Here is a 22420-nt window from a genome sequence, read left to right on the forward strand (position 1 = left end):
CTACCTCCTGACAGATACATAGTGGTATATACTGCAGATTATTACAACCCTGACCTCTCTACAGATCTGCAGAACATCTCTCTGTCCCCTTTACCTCCTGACAGATACACAGTGATATATCCTGCAGATTATTACACCTCTGACCTCTCTACAGATCTGCAGAACATTTATCTGTCCTCTCTACCTCCTAACAGATACACAGTGATATATCCTGCAGATTATTACACCATTGACCCCTATAGAGTTCTGCGGAACATTGCTCTGTCCTCTCTACCTCCTAACAGATACACAATGATAGATACTGCAGATTATTACACCTCTGACCTCTCTACAGATCTGCAGAACATCGCTCTGTTCTCTCTACCTCCTGACAGATACATAGTGATATATCCTGCAGATTATTACACCACTGGCCTCTCTACAGATCTGCAGAACATCGCTCTGTCCTCTCTATCTCCTAACCAGGGTGCCTCCAGCTTTCACAAAACTACAGCTCCCATCATTCCCGGGCAGCCAAAGGCTGTCTGGGCATTCTGGGAGTTGTAGTTTTGCAACAGCTGGAGGCACCCTGGTTGGGAAAAACTGTCCTGACAGATACATAGTGATATTTTCTGCAGATTATTACACTACTGACTTCTCTAGAGATCTGCAGAACATTGCATAAGCCACAATATAAATACTTTAGCGGTGTTTTACCTTTTACAGCCCCCACCAGGAAGATGATGGGCAGGAAAACTCCAATCATCTGTGAATTCAGAGGAAAGAAATGTTATAAAGCAGAAGAAATGTATTCAATTGTATTGTACAAACATATTATCATGAAAAAGCTGTACAGTGTGACGCAGCTGCAGCTGTGATGAGACCTGGTGAAGCCCCTGGACACCATCTATGTTATATATTAATCCCTCCATGTTATATATATTAATCCCACCATGTTATATATATTAATCCCTCCATGTTATATATAAATCCCTCCATGTTATATATTAATCCCTCCATGTTATATATATATATATTAATCCCACCTTGTTATATATATTAATCCCTCCATGTTATATATATATATATTAATCCCTCCATGTTATATATATTAATCCCACCATGTTATATATATTAATCCCTCCATGTTATATATATTAATCCCTCCATGTTATATATATATATTAATCCCTCCATGTTATATATATTAATCCCACCATGTTATATATATTAATCCCTCCATGTTATATATATTAATCCCACCATGTTATATATTAATCCCACCATGTTATATATATTAATCCCACCATGTTATATATGAATCCCTCCATGTTATATATATTAATCCCTCCATGTTATATATATTAATCCCTCCATGTTATATATTAATCCCTCCATGTTATATATATTAATCCCTCCATGTTATATATATTAATCCCTCCATGTTATATATATTAATCCCACCATGTTATATATATTAATCCCTCTATGTTATATATATATATATATATATATATATATATTAATCCCTCCATGTTATATATATTAATCCCACCATGTTATATATATTAATCCCACCATGTTATATATATTAATCCCTCCATGTTATATATATATATATATATATATATTAATCCCTCCATGTTATATATATTAATCCCTCCATGTTATATATATTAATCCCTCCATGTTACATATATTAATCCCACCATGTTATATATATTAATCCCTCCATGTTATATATATTAATCCCACCATGTTATATATATTAATCCCTCCATGTTATATATATTAATCCCTCCATGTTATATATATTAATCCCACCATGTTATATATGAATCCCTCCATGTTATATATATTAATCCCTCCATTTTATATATTAATCCCACCATGTTATATATTAATCCCTCCATGTTATATATTAATCCCTCTATGTTATATATTAATCCCACCATGTTATATATATTAATCCCACCATGTTATATATATTAATCCCTCCATGTTATATATTAATCCCACCATGTTATATATATTAATCCCTCCATGTTATATATTAATCCCTCCATGTTATATATTAATCCCACCATGTTATATATATTAATCCCACCATGTTATATATATTAATCCCTCCATGTTATATATATTAATCCCTCCAAATTATATATTAATCCCACCATGTTATATATATTAATCCCTCCATGGTATATATATTAATCCCTCCATGTTATATATATTAATCCCTCCATGTTATATATTAATCCCTCCATGTTATATATTAATCCCTCCATGTTATATATTAATCCCTCCATGTTATATATATATATATATATATATATATATATATATATATATAAATCCCTCCATGTTATATATATTAATCCCTCTATGTTATATATTAATCCCACCATGTTATATATATTAATCCCACCATGTTATATATATTAATCCCTCCATGTTATATATTAATCCCACCATGTTATATATATTAATCCCTCCATGTTATATATTAATCCCTCCATGTTATATATTAATCCCACCATGTTATATATATTAATCCCACCATGTTATATATATTAATCCCTCCATGTTATATATATTAATCCCTCCAAATTATATATTAATCCCACCATGTTATATATATTAATCCCTCCATGGTATATATATTAATCCCTCCATGTTATATATATTAATCCCTCCATGTTATATATTAATCCCTCCATGTTATATATTAATCCCTCCATGTTATATATTAATCCCTCCATGTTATATATATATATATATATATATATATATATATATATATATAAATCCCTCCATGTTATATATATTAATCCCTCTATGTTATATATTAATCCCACCATGTTATATATATTAATCCCACCATGTTATATATATATTAATCCCTCCATGTTATATATTAATCCCTCCATGTTATATATATATATATTAATCCCTCCATGTTATATATAAATCCCTCCATGTTATATATTAATCCCACCATGTTATATATATTAATCCCACCATGTTATATATATTAATCCCACCATGTTATATATATTAATCCCTCCATGTTATATATATTAATCCCTCCAAGCTATATATTAATCCCACCATGTTATATATATTAATCCCTCCATGGTATATATATTAATCCCTCCATGTTATATATATTAATCCCTCCATGTTCCATGTTATATATTAATCCCTCCATGTTATATATTAATCCCTCCATGTTATATATTAATCCCTCCATGTTATATATATATAAATCCCTCCATGTTATATATATAAATCCCTCCATGTTATATATATTAATCCCTCCATGTTATATATATTAATCCCTCCATGTTATATATAAATCCCTCTATGTTATATATAAATCCCTCCATGTTATATATAAATCCGTCTATGTTATATATAAATCCCTCCATGATATATATATATATATATATATATATATATATATATATATATATATATGGGGGAATATGCAAAGCAGCTCATTACACAACCTTTTCAGGTAGTGTTCCCTGGTATCAGCTTGGCTCCTGTTAAGGAATATAAAAAGCTGATCGGGATTTATGCCAAGCCAGACTGCTCCCCAGAAGGGAAGTTTCTACCCATCTGCAGACAGCTGTTTCGTGGTGTTTGCCACTGGTGTTAGCGGAGTGCTAATTGGCCTTTTGAAGCTCCGTCACACCAGAAGTGGTGGCCTCTCCCTGAGGTAAATACTTATCCCCTTTATATATGTATATATATATATATATATATATATATATATATATATATATATATACCTCCATGTTATATAAATCCCTCCATTAGATAATCTGTGTATGACAAGAATTTTGTCTGTTTCTACCTTGTTATGTGACATCCCTGAGAACTGCGACTCTTTCCTGGCACATGAGCCCTTTTAACAGATGTGAGATGTGCTGCAGGGTAAAGCATGGGGGTCATGTACTCAGGAAGGATTACACCCAACATGTACTTGGGAAGGATAACACCCAATATGTACTCGGGAAGGATTACACCCAACATGTACTCGGAAAGGATGACACCCAACATCTACTTGGGAAGGATAACACCCAATATGTACTCGGGAAGGATTACACCCAACATGTACTCGGAAAGGATGACACCCAACATGTACTCGGGAAGGATTATACCCAACATGTACTCGGGAAGGATTATACCCAACATGTACTCGGGAAGGATAACACCCAACATGTACTCGGGAAGGATAACACCCAACATGTACTCGGGAAGGATAACACCCAACATGTACTCGGGAAGGATTACACCCAACATGTACTCGGGAAGGATTACACCCAACATGTACTCGGGAAGGATGACACCCAACATGTACTCGGGAAGGATTACACCCAACATGTACTCAGGAAGGATAACACCCAACATCTACTTGGGAAGGATTACACCCAACATGTACTCAGGAAGGATAACACCCAACATGTACTCAGGAAGGATAACACCCAACATGTACTTGGGAAGGATAACACCCAACATGTATTCGGGAAGGATAACACCCAACATGTACTCGGGAAGGATTACACCTAACATGTACTCGGGAAGGATTATACCCAACATGTACTCGGGAAGGATAACACCCAACATGTACTCGGGAAGGATAACACCCAACATGTATTCGGGAAGGATAACACCCAACATGTACTCGGGAAGGATTACACCTAACATGTACTCGGGAAGGATTATACCCAACATGTACTTGGGAAGGATAACACCCAACATGTACTCGGGAAGGATTACACCCAACATGTACTCGGGAAGGATTATACCCAACATGTACTCGGGAAGGATTATACCCAACATGTACTCGGGAAGGATTTGAAATAATGACTGATTTATTAAGTGTCACAATGTATCAACAGAATCAACATAATAAATATTGGTGTTGTTAATATTATTATTATTTATTGTTATTATAATTATTATTAACAACAATAAATAATATTAATGATAATAAGAATAAAATTGTTAGTAATGATAAGAAAAATAGTAATAATAATAGTAATAATAATACTAATGATAATAATAATAGTAATAATCATAATACTAATGATAATATTAATAATAATAATACTAATGGTAATAATAATAGTAATGATAATAATAATAGTAATAATAATAATACTAATGATAATAATAATAGTAATAATAATAATACTAATGATAATAATAATAGTAATGATAGTTATGATATTAATGATAAAAATTATATTGTTAGTAATGATAATAAAATAATAATAATAATAATAATAATAATAGTAATAATAATACTAATGATAATAATAATAGTAATAATAATACTAATGATAATAATAATAGTAATAATCATAATACTAATGATAATAGTAATAATAATAGTAATAATGATAGTAATAATAATAATACTAATGATAATAATAATGATAATAATACTTATGATAATAACAATAGTAATAATAATAATACTAATGATAATAATGATAATAATAATAGTAATGATGATGATAATATAAATAATTATAAAAATATTAATAATAATAGTAATGATGATAGTAATAATAATAATAATACTAATGATAATAATAATGATAATAATAGTAATGATGATGATAATATAAATAATTATACAAATATTAATAATAATAGTAATGATGATAATAATAATAATATTTCCTGATGATTATTGCCCCAGTTCTTCCCCTGAGGACCTCGCTCCTCCACCTCTCACCTTGTAGTCACCAGTTCCTTGCTGGTCGTCCGTCCTGTGACAGGAGCCGCAGGTGTCGGAGCTCTGTTATACCTGAGCAGGTGGAGGGGCGGAGCCAATCAGGGTGATAGCAGAGGGGAGTGAGCGCAGCCAGAAAATACTCCAGGACAAGTGTCCGGAGATCTTCAGAGATAAGTGATCCTGATATCTGATCCTCACAATGCGTCATCTCCATTTATTGTCCTATAAAACTGGGACCAAAGTTCTTGGCTCTTCTGCGTTGAATTATCTGCTGGCATCCCGCCATCTTCCCTCCTACAACATCCTATATCCCCCCATCATCCTGTAGTCTCACTGGCCCAGATTGGTCCATTTTGTCTGGGATCACAGCTCAGCCTTTTGTCTCAGACTAATAGACCAATCTTGGCCATTGTCTTCATATCTCCAACAACTGAACAGACGACATTATAATGGCCCAATATAGTGCAACCTGATTATAGACCTTTGTGATCATTTCCATTTCTCTCCATTGTTCTGGACCCTACAGATTTACAGCATCAGCTTAACATATACATGGTCTGGGGCTGGTAACTTTCCACTAGTAAGACTCCATTCTGTAATGTCATTGTCATAAGTTCAACCTGAAGGTTGTTGTTTACACCAAGATGACCCTGAGCTTCACTGTCAATCAACGGTCTAATCATAGAGCCCAAAACTCCTCCTCAACCTTCCCCAAAATATCGATTGGGTCATAAATGGCAGAAAACCCAACCAACTGCTTTACAGTCAAGATTCTTCACTCTGTATGTGGCAGAGAATTGAGGAAGCAATGTCATATACAAACCTAGACGCCGAAGGAACATCCACTATTACACTCCAGAGCTGTACTCACTATTCTGCTGGTGAGGTCACTGTGTACATACATTACATTACTTATCCTGTACTGATCCTGAGTTATATCCTGCATTATACTCCAGAGCTGTACTCACTATTCTGCTGGTGAGGTCACTGTGTACATACATTACATTACTGATCCTGTACTGATCCTGAGTTATATCCTGTATTATACTCTAGAGCTGTACTCACTATTATGCTGGTGTGGTCACTGTGTACATACATTACATTACTTATCCTGTACTGATCCTGAGTTATATCCTGTATTATACCCCAGAGCTGTACTCACTATTCTGCTGGTGAGGTCACTGTGTACATACATTACATTACTTATCCTGTACTGATCCAGAGTTATATCCTGTATTATACTCCAGAGCTGTACTCATTATTCTGCTGGTGGGGTCACTGTGTACATACATTACATTACTTATCCTGTACTGATCCTGAGTTATATCCTGTATTATACTCCAGAGCTGTACTCACTATTCTGCTGGTGGGGTCACTGTGTACATACATTACATTAATTATCCTGTACTGATCCTGAGTTATATCCTGTATTATGTTCCAGAGCTGTACTCACTATTCTGCTGGTGGGGTCACTGTGTACATACATTACATTACTTATCCTGTACTGATCCTAATTTATATCCTGTATTATACTCCAGAGCTGTACTCACTATTCTGCTGGTGGGGTCACTGTGTGCATACATTACATTACTTATCCTGTACTGATCCTGAGTTATATCCTGTATTATACTCCAGAGCTGTACTCACTATTCAGCTGGTGAGGTCACTGTGTACATACATTACATTACTTATCCTGTACTGAGCCTGAGTTATATCCTGTATTATACTCCAGAGCTGTACTCACTATTCTGCTGGTGAGGTCACTGTGTACATACACTACATTACTTATCCTGTACTGATCCTGAGTTATATCCTGTATTATACTCCAGAGCTGTACTCACTATTCTGCTGGTGAGATCACTGTGTACATACATTACATTACTTATCCTGTACTGATCCTGAGTTATATCCTGTATTATACTCCAGATCTGTACTCACTATTCTGCTGGTGAGGTCACTGTGTACATACATTACATTACTTATCCTGTACTGATCCTGAGTTATATCCTGTATTATACTGCAGAGCTGTACTCACTATTCTGCAGTACTCAGCTTTGCGGTCAGCACATGTCTCACAGAGACCATAGTTGTATCTGTCATTGGCTTGACAATTTTTCCCATGATGCCTTTGACCTGGGGACTTTTACCCATAGACTCCTCTCCGGTGACCAATGCATCACATGCTCCTTGTATAATCTATGAGCCATTGGGAGAACAGTTATATAATTCCATCAGGTGGTATATGAGTCTGCGGCTCTCCGGATTGGGCAGGGACTCACACGCCCTCTCCTATACATTATGTGTAACATATGGTTTGGATACATTACAGCCAAGGACAACACCACCTGAGGCCGCTGATACCCCCAAGGACGTTCTGTATCTTTTCCGGTGAAAAACAAACAATCTTTATATATAGCGGTGAAAACAAGTGAGATAATAAAACACATTAAAGCTAATGACAAACAGTAAAACGAGGTGATAAGAGGAATTATGAGTATATAGCAAAATAATGTGTCTTGTGGCCCTGATGAAGTGAGGAGCGCGCCCTAGAAACCCCTTGTCTCTTATTATTTTAAGGATCGAGGATGTTTTCACTAACGGAGTCATAATCTTATAATGCAGTAAAGTTGTGTCTCGTTCTGCCCATTTGTTTACTCACTTGATATTTTTTTTCCCATCTCACCATATTTCTGGCCTTATACATTAACCTATTTCCACCTTTGTAATTAACCCTGTAATGGTCATCTGATGCTCGTTTACCCTCGTATCTACCATTCTGGAGGTTTGTCCTACATATACTTTGTCACAAGGGCCCTTAGGAAGGTAGATTACCTGCTTACACTCACAAGAATACCAAATCTTTGGGAGTAATAGGTTTACCTTTCATAGGATACATAAACTCGTCACCTTATGCAATCACAGTATTGACAGACATGCTGTCTTACCTAATTTTCTTGCATTCATTTTCTTTTTTACCTTTTTTCGGCTATATATCTGCTCTCACCAGATAAATCACTAAAGATTTTCCTTTCCCGTAGACAAGCCGTAAATAATTTTGGCGACCAAACTTGGGGTTTGCTTTGAGAATATCCTAATATAGCCTACTGCTGTTGAGACTTTTACATAGCCTGCTGCTGAGACTTTTCCAGAGCCTGCTGCTATGATTTTTGCAGAGCCTGTTGCTGAGACTGTAACATAGCCTGCTGCTGAGACCACCGTATAATCTTCAGTTGAGACTGTTAGATAGCATGCTGCTAAGACTGTTACAGAGCCACTGTTAAGACTGTAACATAGCCTGCTGCTGAGACCACCGTATAATCTTCAGTTGAGACTGTTAGATAGCATGCTGCTAAGACTGTTACAGAGCCACTGTTAAGACTGTTACATAGCCTGCTGCTGAGACTGTTACATAGCCTGCTGCTAAGACTGTTATATAGCCTGCTGTTGAAACTGTTATATAGCTTGCTGCTAAGCCTGTTACATAGCTTGCTGTTAAGACCATTGTATAGCCTTCAGCTGAGACTGTTACATAGCCTGCTGCTGAAACTGTTGTTAGCCTTTTGCTGAAACTGTTACACAGCATACTGCTGAGACTGTTACATAGCCTGCTGCTAAGGTTGTTACAGAGCCTGCTACTGAAACTGTTATATAGCATACTGCTGAGACTGTTACATAGCCTGCTGCTGAGGTTATTACAGAGCCTGATACTGAAACAGTTATATAGCATACTGCTGAGACTGTTACATAGCCTGCTGCTAAGACTGTTATATAGCCTGCTGTTGAAACTGTTATATAGCCTGCTGCTAAGCCTGTTACATAGCTTGCTGTTAAGACCATTGTATAGCCTTCAGCTGAGACTGTTACATAGCCTACTGCTGAGACTGTTACATAGCCTACTGCTGAGACTGTTACATAGCCTGCTGCTGAGGTTGTTACAGAGCCTGATACTGAAACCGTTATATAGCATACTGCTGAGACTATCGGGGGGCACCTGCCTGGTCCATTCTCCATCTGCCGTCCCGATATGTCACCGAGGAGACAAACGGTTCATATAAGGAAATCTTGTGATTCTGCAACAGATAAGGATTCTTTGGAAACAGGAGAGATATACCCAGTGTTTACATATACTGAGCCGTTTTGTATGCCTATATGCGAAATGAAAATTATATTTGAGTATATGGACTAGATGATGGCGACCATAACAATATTTTAATATTACCTTTTGTATATTTTTTATACGAGCACATTAAAAGTTATGTTTTAAAGTTCCCGATCATTCTTCATCCTTTGTAGTAAATTTGGGAGACCTAACACTTACCTACGTATTCAGTGAATGATTACAGCATGTATTCCATTCATTAGGAGCACGGAGCCATTGCACCTATGTCCGTAGCCGAGCTTAACGGTACATCCCCTTAATGATGTGCACAGACTAGCAGCTGGGGATGACGTAAAGGGCTACTCGCGGCATCCCAAACAGCTTACAGGACAGCAGGAGGGTCCCTACCTTCCTTCTTGCTATCCGGTCGCCAAATGACTGCTCAGTGCCTGAGATCCAGGCATGAGCAGTCAAGCGGTAGAATCATTGATCAATGGTTTCATATGAGAAACCATTGATCAATGTAAAAGATCAGTGTGTGCAGTATTATAGTCTCCCATGGGATAACAATGATCAATGTAAAAGATCAGTGTGTGCAGTATTATAGTCTGCTATGGGATAACAATGATCAATGTAAAAGATCAGTGTGTGCCTTGTTTTAGTCCCCTATGGGATAACAATGATCAATGTAAAAGATCAGTGTGTGCAGTATTATAGTCTCCTATGGGATAACAATGATCAGCATAAGAGATCAGTGTGTGCAGTGTTATAGTCTCCTATGGGATAACAATGATCAATGTAAAAGATCAGTGTGTGCAGTGTTATAGCCCCCTATGGGGTAACAATGATCAATATAACAGATCAGTGTGTGCATTGTTATAGTCTCCTATGGGATAACAATGATCAATGTAAAAGATCAGTGTGTGCAGTGTTATAGTCTCCTATGGGATAACAATGATCAATGTAAAAAATCAGTGTGTGCAGTGTTATAGCCCCCTATGGGAGCTATAACATTGAAAAAAAAAGTGAAAAAAATTAAAGAGTTAATAAAGATCATTTAACCCCTCCCCCCCCCCCCCCCCCCCATTTCCAATAAAATAAAATAAAACACTGTGTAATTAAAAATAAATATAAACATATGTGGTATCGCCGGGTGCAGAAATGTCCAAATTATAAATATATATTGTTAATTAAACCGCACGGTCAATAGTGTATGCGCAAAAAAATTCCAAATCCAAAATAGCACATTTTTGGTCACTTTTTATATAATGAAAAAATGAATAAAAAGTGTCCAAAAAGTCCGATCAATACAAAAATGGTACCGCTAAAAACTTCAGATCATGGTGCAAAAAATGAGCCACCCTGTATGCAAAAAAATAAAAAAGTTATAGGGGTCAGAAAATGACAATTTTAAACGTATACATTTTCCTGCATGTAGTTATGATTTTTTCCAGAAGTCCGACAAAATCAAACCTATATAAGTAGGGGATCATTTTAATCTTATGGACCTACAGAATAAAGATAAGGTGTAATTTTTACCGAAATATGCGTAGAAACAAAAGCCCCGAAAAGTTACAAAATGGCATTTTTCCTTCAATTTTGTCTCACAATGATTTTTTTTCCATTTCACCGTAGATTTTTGGGTAAAATGACTGACGTCACTGCAAAGTAGAATTGGTGGCGCAAAAAATAAGTAATCAAATGGATTTTTAGGTGCAAAATTTAAAGGGTTATGATTTTTAAAAGATAAGGAGGAGAAAACGAAAGTGCAAAAATGGGAAAACCCACCGTCCCCCAGGTGTTAAAAATAATACTTTGTTATATCCCCTTTGTTGGCAATGACAGAGGTCACATGTTTTCTGTCTTCACAAGGTTCTCACACACTGTAGCTGGTATTTTGGCCCATTCCTCCATGCAGATCTCCTCTAGAGCAGTGATGTTTTGGGGCTGTTGCTGGGCAACAAGGACTTTCAACTCCCTCCAAAGGTTTTCTATGGGATTGAGATTTGGAGACTGGCTAGGCCACTCCAGGACCTTGAAATGCTTCTTATGAAGCCACTCCTTCATTGCCCGGGCGGTGTGTTTGGGATCATTGTCATGCTGAAAGACACAGCCACGTTTCGTCTTCAATGCCCTTTCTGATGGAAGGAGGTTCTCACCCAAAATCTCACGATACACGGCCCCATTCATTCTTTCCTTTACACAGATCAGTTGTCCTGGTCCCTTAGCAGAAAAACAGCCCCAAAGCACCCCCATGCTTCACAGTAGGTATGGTGTTCTTTGGATGCAACTCAGCATTCTTTCTCCTCCAAACACGACGAGTTGAGTTTTTACCAAAAAGTTCTACTTTGGTTTCATCTGACCATATGACATTCTCTCAATACTCTTCTGGATCATCCAAACGCTCTCTAGCAAACTTCAGACAGGCCCGGACATGTACTGGCTTAAGCAGGGGGACACGTCTGGCACTGCATGATTTGAGTCCCTGGCGGTGTAGTGTATTACTGATGGTAGCCTTTGTTACTTTGGTCCCAGCTCTCTGCAGGTCATTCACTAGGTTCCCCCCCCCCCCCCCATGTGTGGTTATGGGATTTTTGCTCACTGTTCTTGTGATCATTTTGACACCACGGGGTAAGATCTTGCGTGGAGCCCCAGATCGAGGGAGATTATCAGTGGTCTTGTATGTCTTCCATTTTCTAATAATTGCTCCCACAGTTGATTTCTTCACACCAAGCTGCTTGCCTATTGCAGATTCAGTCTTCCCAGCCTGGTGCAGGTCTACAATTTTGTTTCTGGTGTCCTTCGACAGCTCTTTGGTCTTGGCCATGGTGGAGTTTGGAGTGTGACTGTTTGAGGTTGTGGACAGGTGTCTTTTATACTGATAACAAGTTCAAACAGGAGCCATTAATACAGGTAACGAGTGGAGGACAGAGGAGACTCTTATAGAAGAAGTTACAGGTCTGTGAGAGGCAGAAATCTTACTTGTTTGTAGGTGACCAAATACTTTTTCCACTACAATTTGCAAATAAATTCTTTAAATATCAGACAATGTGATTTTATGGATTTTTTTCTCATTCTGTCTCTCATAGTTGAGGTTATAACCTATGATGAAAATTACAGCCTCTCATCTTTATAAGGGGGAGAACTTGCACAATTGGTGGCATTTATTTTATAGATTGTTATATAACCTGCTGCTGAGACTGTTACATAGCCTGCTGGTGAGACTGTTATATAGCCTGCTGGTGAGACTGTTATATAGCCTGCTTATGAGACTGTTACAGAGCCTGCTGGTGAGACTGTTATATAGCCTGCTGGTGAGACTGTTATATAGCCTGCTTATGAGACTGTTACAGAGCCTGCTCGTGAGACTGTTATATAGCCTGCTGGTGAGACTGTGAAATTATCTGCTGCTGAGACTTTTACAGAGCCTGCTGCTGAGACTTTTTCAGAGCCTGCTGCCGCTTAACATTGACAGATGAGGTGAGATCATTATTTGGTACAATTATACACTATTATGTCGATACTATCACCCCTTGAAGATGCCGGCCCAAAATCTGCACTACTGAGATACTCTGATGTGCTGGAGTCCACTGCGTGGGAAGAAATCACCCTCTGCACCAACATCCAGACAATCCCAGTATAGACGATAGTCAGGTAGTTTTTTTGCAGGTAGTTAAATCGGGGGCCGGTGCTCACAGTGTCGTGACCTGAAGGAAACACAACATATAATGATATATATTAATAAATGATTGTGACAACAGAAAATGTATAAACAACAGAATGATAAGGAGCCTCCGCCCAAGATAAAGATCATAGGTCAGTGTTTCCCAACCAGTGTGCCTCCAGCTGTTGTAAAACTACAACGCCCAGCGTGTCCGTACAGCCAAATGCTGGGAGTTGTAGTTTTGCAAGAGCTGGAGGCACCCTGTTTGGAAAACACTGCGGTAGAGATTAACCCTTAAAGGGGTACTCCGGTGAAAAACCTTTTTTTTTTTAAATCAACTGGTACCAGAAAGTTAAACAGATTTGTAAATTACTTCTATTAAAAAATCTTAATCCTTCCAGTACTTATCAGCTGCTGAATACTACAGCGGAAATTATTTTCTTTTTGAAACACAGAACTGTCAGCTGACATCATGAGCACAGTGCTCTCTGCTGACATCTCTGTCCATTTTAGGAACTGTCCAAAGCAGGAGAGGTTTGCTATGGGGGATTTCCTTTTACTCTGGCAGTTCCTAAAACAGAGAGCACTATGCTCATGATGTCAGCAGAGAGCTCTGTGTTTCAAACGGAAAAGAATTTCCACTGTAGTATTCAGCAGCTAATAAGTACAGCAAGGATTAACTCCTTAACGACGCAGGATGTATATTTACATCCTCCGCCGGCTACCGCGATATGCAGTGGGGGTCACGCGGTGTCCCCACGTCATATTGGGTCGGTCCCAGCTGCTATCAACGGCCGGGACCCGTTGCTAATACAGGACATCACCAATCGCAGTTATGCCCTGTATTAACCCCTCAGACGTGGCGATCAAAGCTGACCGCCGCGTCTGAAGTGAAAGTATCCTGGCTGCTCAGTCGGGACCACCGCGGTGAAATCGCGGCATCCTGAACAGCTGATCGGACACCGGGAGGGACCTTACCTGCCTCCTCAGTGTCCGATCGACGAATGACTGCTCCGTGCCTGAGATCCAGGCAGGAGCAGTCAAGCGCCGATAACACTGATCACAGGCGTGTTAATACACGCCTGTGATCAGTATAAGAGATCAGTGTGTGCAGTGTTATAGGTCCCTATGGGATAATAATGATCAGTGTAAGAGATCAATGTGTGCAGTGTTATAGGTCCCTATGGGATAACAATGATCAATGTAAGAGATCAGTGTGTGCAGTGTTATAGGTCCCTATGGGATAATAATGATCAGTGTAAGAGATCAATGCGTGCAGTGTTATAGGTCCCTATGGGATAACAATGATCAGTGTAAGAGATCAGTGTGTGCAGTGTTATAGGTCCCTATGGGATAATAATGATCAGTGTAAGAGATCAGTGTGTGCAGTGTTATAGGTCCCTATGGGACCTATAACACTGCCACTGTCTTGCCTCTTGAAAACGCTGTGGAGACAGCGAAACATGTAGAGGCGGCAATATAGTGTTTTTAAAGCTGTGTTTGAGAGTGGATTATAGGTTGCTGCAGAACCTTTAGTGTGGAGGTCCTTAGATCCCACTTGTACCGGAATTATCCCTCTCAGCACATACATTTTAAATCATTTCTTCTGGGATTATCTTTTATTCATTGAACATAATAAAAGTTATATTTTATAAGGGGAATAACAAGAGGTGTTTTGCACCCTGGGCTACAGCCCTAGGGTTTGGATAATAGTTGTAGTTGGCCTTTTGTGCCCCTTAGTGGGTCAATTTAGTCTAGTTTATAAGGGGAGCGGAATGTCTTTTTCGGGCGGGCGGAGGGAGAAGGGTGGAGGGGTGTTGCGCGGCGGGGCCTGGGGGAGCGGGATGTGTGGCAGCTGCGGCTGAGACTGTTTTCACCACAGGGTGCCTGCAGTCGTTTCCCCACTACAACTCCCAGCATGTCCTGACAGCCAATAGATGTCAGGGCAGGCTGGGAGTTGTAGTGGGGAAACAGCTGGAGGCACCCTGTATAGTTGAACTAAGGGCGGAAGTCGGACCCCCCCAGCAGGCATCAGTGACATCATGCCTGCTGGGGAAGTCTGCCTGGTAGTGAGCACACTACCAGGCAGAAAAAAAGCATTTCTAATATAGTAAAAAAAAATGTAAAGGCAGGGAGGGGGTTAGGGATAGATGGGCAATAGGCAGGGACAGAAAGAAAAAAAAAAGGGATGGTGAGAGCTACCCTTTAAGGGGTTAAGACTTTTTAAATAGAAGTAATTTACAAATCTGTTTAACTTTCTGGCACCAGTTGATTTAAAAAAAAAAAAAAAGGTTTTCACCGGAGTACCCCTTTAATGGCCAGTGAAAATGTTTTCCACCCTCATACACATATGAGGGCTTGTCTTTTGCGGGACCAACTGTGATACTCTGATGTGCTGGAGTCCACTGCGTGGGAAGAAATCACCCTCTGCACCAACATCCAGACAATCCCAGTATAGACGATAGTCAGGTAGTTTTTTTGCAGGTAGTTAAATCGGGGGCCGGTGCTCACAGTGTCGTGACCTGAAGGAAACACAACATATAATGATATATATTAATAAATAATTGTGACAACAGAAAATGTATAAACAACAGAATGATAAGGAGCCTCCGCCCAAGATAAAGATCATAGGTCAGTGTTTCCCAACCAGTGTGCCTCCAGCTGTTGTAAAACTACAACGCCCAGCGTGTCCGTACAGCCAAATGCTGGGAGTTGTAGTTTTGCAAGAGCTGGAGGCACCCTGTTTGGAAAACACTGCGGTAGAGATTAACCCTTAAAGGGGTACTCCGGTGAAAAACCTTTTTTTTTTTAAATCAACTGGTACCAGAAAGTTAAACAGATTTGTAAAGGGCTTGTCTTTTGCGGGACCAACTGTATTTTGTAATGACGCCTTTAATTGTGCCATAAAATATGCTGTAAAACAAAAAATTATTTGAGAGGTGAAATTGGAGAAAAAAAATGCAATTTTGCTCATTTGCAAGGAGATTTCGCCATTCACTGTGCAGTAAAATTATATTTATATTAAGCTTTATTCTATATATCTATATTTTTTAGGTCGTTACGATCACAACGATATCCAATTTGTATAGTTTCCAATATTTTCTTTAACTAACATTTTATTTATTTTTTAATATTTTTTATTTATTATATTTCACACAAATCACATACAGGATATTCTACTTTCTCTGAATATAACACTATAGGTGAATAAGAAAACGCAAAAAAAGAAGACAAAGAGGGAAAAAAAAAATTTCATATACCGTATTTTTCGCCCTATATGACGCACCGGCATATAAGGTGCATATTTATAGGTGCAAAATCTAGAAAAAAAAGATTCTGCACCCAACAGTGATCTTCAACCTGCGGACCTCCAGATGTTGCAAAACTACAACTCCCAGCATGCCAGGACAGCCAACGGCTGTCCTGGCATGCTGGGAGTTGTAGTTTTGCAACATCTGGAGGTCCGCAGGTTGAAGACCACTGGTATAGGAGTTAATACTCACGTGTCCCCGCCGCTCTGGACCCGTCACCGCTGCCCTGGATGTCGCCCTCCATCGCTGTCGCCGCGTCCCCGTGGTGTCCCTGACGCTCCGCACGTCTTCTACCCTGGGATCCACGCTCCCTGTCGCCGTCATCACGTCGCTACGCACGCCGCTCCTATTGGATGACAGGACGGCGTGCGCAACGACGTGATGACGTCGAAGGAGAGCGCCAGCCATGCAGGGGATCCCGGCACGGAGCAGACACTGAGGAGGCAGGTAAGGTCCCTCCCGGTGTCCTGTAAGCTGTTCGGGACGCCGCGGTGAAATCGCAGCGGTCCTGAACAGCCCGACTGAGCAGCTGGGTTAGTGTCATTTTCGCTTCAGACATGGCGGTCAGCTTTGATCGCCGCGTCTGAAGGGTTAATACAGGGCAGCACCGCGATCGGTGATGTCCTGTATCGGCCGCGGGTCCCGGCCGTTGATGGCCGCAGGGACCGCCGCGATAGGTGTGTTGGGGAAGAAAAAGTGCGTCTTATACGGCGAAAAATACGATACTTTAAAACACTTTTATTTTTTTATTTACTCTCTATGGAGTTGTGTTGTGTTGTGTTTGGACTCATTTTTTGCACCATGATCTGTCGTTTTTATTGTAACCATTTTGAGGTAGATGAGACTTTTTTATCGTGTTTTATGCACTTTTTTTTTTTACTGGATTTGATGCGACCGCACTTCAATAACATTATTATTTTAATAGTTGGGACAGTTCCTCGTGGGATTCTGTCAAATTAATTTTTTTTGTTTATTTACTTTTTAGAATTTGTAAAATTGTCGGGAAAGGGGGGGGGGGTGATTTGATCACATTATGATCATGCTGAGGCCTGCCATTAAAGGGGTACTCCGCCCCTAGACATCTTTTCCCCTATCCAAAGGATAGGGGATAAGAAGTATGATCGTGGGGGGAACAATCTCTGGCCTGGGAACCCCAGTGTTCTGAACATTTATGTTTTTGATTGTGCTGTCCTGTTCCCTCCATTCATGTCTTATTAAGAGAATAGATCTAACCAGAAAGGGCCCCTCTGCTCTTTAAAGGAGTACTCCAGTAGGAATAAAAAATGTTTTTAAATCAACTGGTGCTAGGAAGTTTTACAGATTTGTAAATTACTTATATATAAAATTCTTAATCCTTCCAGTACTTATCAGCTGCTGTATGCATTTCCCTGGAGCATACAACAGCTGATAAGTACTAGAAGGTTTAAGATTTTTAAATAGAAGTCATTTACAAATCTGTTTAACTTTCTGACACCAGTTGGTTTCTAAACATTAGTTTTCCACCGGAGTTCCCCTTTAAGGGCCCCAGTCACATGGTCTATAGACTGATATAAACCTTGGCCCCGGCTCAAGATGCGGCTGTGTACCGTGCGGCGCCTCCTGGAGGACGTCCAGCGACATCTGGTGCCAGCACGATAACAACGCGCCAAGTCGACTGTAAACTAATGTGATATTATGTAACAGCCGATACCGATCACATGTCCAAATACTGATATCAGCTGATAATAGTCTCAGGGATAGATGACACCTGAGATATTTAGGAGATTACATCGGGGAGGAGGCTCGGAGAACTGGAACCAAGGGGTCAGATAAGAACCAAAGCTACAATTCACACAGGTCAAAAGAACTGGACAATAAGAGATGGAAGAACATTGTCTGCTCTGAGGAGTCTCCATTCCCGCTGTGACATCAGATGGGTCAGAATTTGGTGTAAACAACAAAACAACATGAAGCCTGGACCCCTCCTGCCTTGTATCAGGTTCAGGCTGGTTGTGGTGTACTGGTGGGGACATTTTCTGGGCACACCTCAGGCCCCTTAGTAGAATTGGTATAAACACCACATCCTACCTGAGTATTGTTCCTGACCATGTCCGTCCCTTTATGACCACAGTGTCCCCTGTATCTTCTGATGATACTTCCAGCAGGATAATGTCCCAAGTCACATGACATCATCTCATACAGGACAATGAGGTCACATGACATCATCTCATACAGGACAATGAGGTCACATGACATCATCTCATACAGGACAATGAGGTCACATGACTCCAATGGCCTCCACAGTCACCAGATCTCATCCAGTAGATCACTGCTGGGATGTGGTGGAACCAGAGATTCTCATCATGGATCCAACAAATCTACAGCAACTGTGTGATGTCATCATGTCCATATGTAGGAACTGTGCGATGTCATCATGTCTATATGAAGGAACTGTGTGATGTCATCATGTCCATATAGAAGAACTGTGTGATGTCATCATGTCTATATGAAGGAACTGTGTGATGTCATCATGTCTATATGAAGGAACTGTGTGATGTCATCATGTCCATATAGAAGAACTGTGTGATGTCATCATGTCTATATGGAGGAACTGTGTGATGTCATCATGTCCATATGGAGGAACTGTGTGATGTCATCATGTCCATATGGAGGAACTGTGTGATGTCATCATGTCCATATGGAGGAACTGTGTGATGTCATCATGTCCATATGGAGGAACTGTGTGATGTCATCATGTCTATATGGAAGAACTGTGTGATGTCATCATGTCTATATGGAGGAACTGTGTGATGTCATCATGTCTATATGGAAGAACTGTGTGATGTCATCATGTCTATATGGAGGAACTGTGTGATGTCATCATGTCTATATGGAGGAACTGTGTGATGTCATCATGTCCATATGGAGGAACTGTGTGATGTCATCATGTCTATATGGAAGAACTGTGTGATGTCATCATGTCCATATGGAGGAACTGTGTGATGTCATCATGTCCATATGGAGGAACTGTGTGATGTCATCATGTCTATATGAAGGAACTGTGTGATGTCATCATGTCTATATGGAAGAACTGTGTGATGTCATCATGTCTATATGGAAGAACTGTGTGATGTCATCATGTCCATATGGAGGAACTGTGTGATGTCATCATGTCTATATAGAGGAACTGTGTGATGTCATCATGTCTATATGAAGGAACTGTGTGATGTCATCATGTCCATATGGAAGAACTGTGTGATGTCATCATGTCCATATGGAGGAACTGTGTGATGTCATCATGTCCATATGGAGGAACTGTGTGATGTCATCATGTCCATATGGAGGAACTGTGCGATGTCATCATGTCCATATGGAGGAACTGTGTGATGTCATCATGTCCATATGGAGGAACTGTGTGATGTCATCATGTCCATATGGAGGAACTGTGCGATGTCATCATGTCTATATAGAGGAACTGTGTGATGTCATCATGTCTATATGAAGGAACTGTGTGATGTCATCATGTCTATATGGAAGAACTGTGTGATGTCATCATGTCTATATGGAGGAACTGTGTGATGTCATCATGTCCATATGGAGGAACTGTGTGATGTCATCATGTCCATATGGAGGAACTGTGTGATGTCATCATGTCCATATGGAGGAACTGTGTGATGTCATCATGTCCATATGGAGGAACTGTGTGATGTCATCATGTCCATATGGAGGAACTGTGTGATGTCATCATGTCTATATGAAGGAACTGTGTGATGTCATCATGTCTATATGGAAGAACTGTGTGATGTCATCATGTCTATATGGAAGAACTGTGTGATGTCATCATGTCCATATGGAGGAACTGCGTGATGTCATCATGTCTATATGAAGGAACTGTGTGATGTCATCATGTCTATATGGAAGAACTGTGTGATGTCATCATGTCTATATGGAAGAACTGTGTGATGTCATCATGTCTATATGAAGGAACTGTGTGATGTCATCATGTCTATATGAAGGAACTGTGTGATGTCATCATGTCCATATAGAGGAACTGTGCGATGTCATCATGTCTATATAGAGGAACTGTGAGATGTCATCATGTCTATATGGAGGAACTGTGTGATGTCATCATGTCCATATGGAGGAACTGTGCGATGTCATCATGTCTATATGGAGGAACTGTGTGATGTCATCATGTCCATATGGAGGAACTGTGTGATGTCATCATGTCCATATAGAGGAACTGTGTGATGTCATCATGTCCATATGGAGGAACTGTGTGATGTCATCATGTCCATATAGAAGAACTGTGTGATGTCATCATGTCATATGGGGGAACTGTGTGATGTCATCATGTCTATATGGAGGAACTGTGTGATGTCATCATGTCCATATGGAGGAACTGTGTGATGTCATCATGTCCATATGGAGGAACTGTGTGATGTCATCATGTCCATATGGAGGAACTGTGTGATGTCATCATGTCCATATGGAGGAACTGTGTGATGTCATCATGTCCATATGGAGGAACTGTGTGATGTCATCATGTCCATATGGAGGAACTGTGTGATGTCATCATGTCCATATGGAGGAACTGTTTGATGTCATCATGTCCATATGGAGGAACTGTGTGATGTCATCATGTCCATATAGAAGAACTGTGTGATGTCATCATGTCATATGGAGGAACTGTGTGATGTCATCATTTCCATATGGAGGAACTGCGTGATGTCATCATGTCCATATGGGGGAACTGTGTGATGTCATCATGTCCATATGGGGGAACTGTGTGATGTCATCGTGTCCATATGGAGGAACTGTGTGATGTCATCATGTCCATATGGAGGAACTGTGTGATGTCATCATGTCCATATGGAGGAACTGTGTGATGTCATCATGTCCATATGGAGGAACTGTGTGATGTCATCATGTCCATATGGAGGAACTGTTTGATGTCATCATGTCTATATGGAGGAACTGTGTGATGTCATCATGTCCATATGGAGGAACTGTGTGATGTCATCATGTCTATATGGAGGAACAGTGTGATGTCATCATGTCCATATGGAGAACTGTGTGATGTCATCATGTCTATATGGAGGAACTGTGTGATGTCATCATATCCATATGGAGGAACTGTGTGATGTCATCATGTCCATATGGAGGAACTGTGTGATGTCATCAAGTCTATACAGAGGAACTGTGTGATGTCATCATGTCTATAAGGAGGAACTGTGTGATGTCATCATGTCTATAAGGAGGAACTGTGTGATGTCATCATGTCCATATGGAGGAACTGTGTGATGTCATCATGTCTATATGAAGGAACTGTGTGATGTCATCATGTCCATATAGAGGAACTGTGTGATGTTATCATGTCCATATAGAGGAACTGTGTGATGTCATCATGTCTATATGGAGGAACTGTGCGATGTCATCATGTCTATATAGAGGAACTGTGAGATGTCATCATGTCTATATGGGGGAACTGTGTGATGTCATCATATCCATATGGAGGAACTGTGTGATGTCATCATATGCATATGGAGGAACAGTGTGATGTCATTATTTATATTAATCATATTGGTTTCCTAAGACATTGTCCACTTAGAGTTCTATAACCTTGGGAGAAG

At 39.6% G+C, this 22420-nt stretch overlaps 1 protein-coding gene and 1 long non-coding RNA gene across 4 annotated transcripts in view; one reads left to right on the forward strand and one right to left on the reverse strand.

Moving 5' to 3' along the window:
• The window catches only part of LOC130282751 (pancreatic triacylglycerol lipase-like), a 28983-nt gene extending 19912 nt beyond the window's left edge, over nt 1-9071 (reverse strand). Inside the window, exons 1-2 of one of the 3 annotated variants that reach the window (XM_056531374.1) lie at nt 8739-9071; nt 697-745 (exon numbers count right to left, since the gene is read on the reverse strand). In XM_056531374.1, coding sequence (XP_056387349.1) covers nt 697-745 — 49 coding nt within the window. In that variant the 5' untranslated portion in view covers nt 8739-9071. Of the gene's footprint in view, nt 1-696; nt 746-8614 lie in introns of all 3 variants that reach the window. The other 2 variants (XM_056531373.1, XM_056531372.1) reach the window with 2 other exon arrangements.
• Nucleotides 9072-13151: 4080 nt separating this feature from the next.
• The window catches only part of LOC130282755 (uncharacterized), a 57338-nt gene continuing 48069 nt past the window's right edge, over nt 13152-22420 (forward strand). The window contains exon 1 of the long non-coding RNA XR_008846520.1: nt 13152-13313. This is a non-coding gene — a long non-coding RNA (uncharacterized LOC130282755). The remainder of the gene's footprint in view (nt 13314-22420) is intronic.

The sequence above is a fragment of the Hyla sarda genome, chromosome 7 (assembly GCF_029499605.1).
Source record: "Hyla sarda isolate aHylSar1 chromosome 7, aHylSar1.hap1, whole genome shotgun sequence".
NCBI classification, from domain to species: Eukaryota; Metazoa; Chordata; class Amphibia; order Anura; family Hylidae; genus Hyla; species Hyla sarda.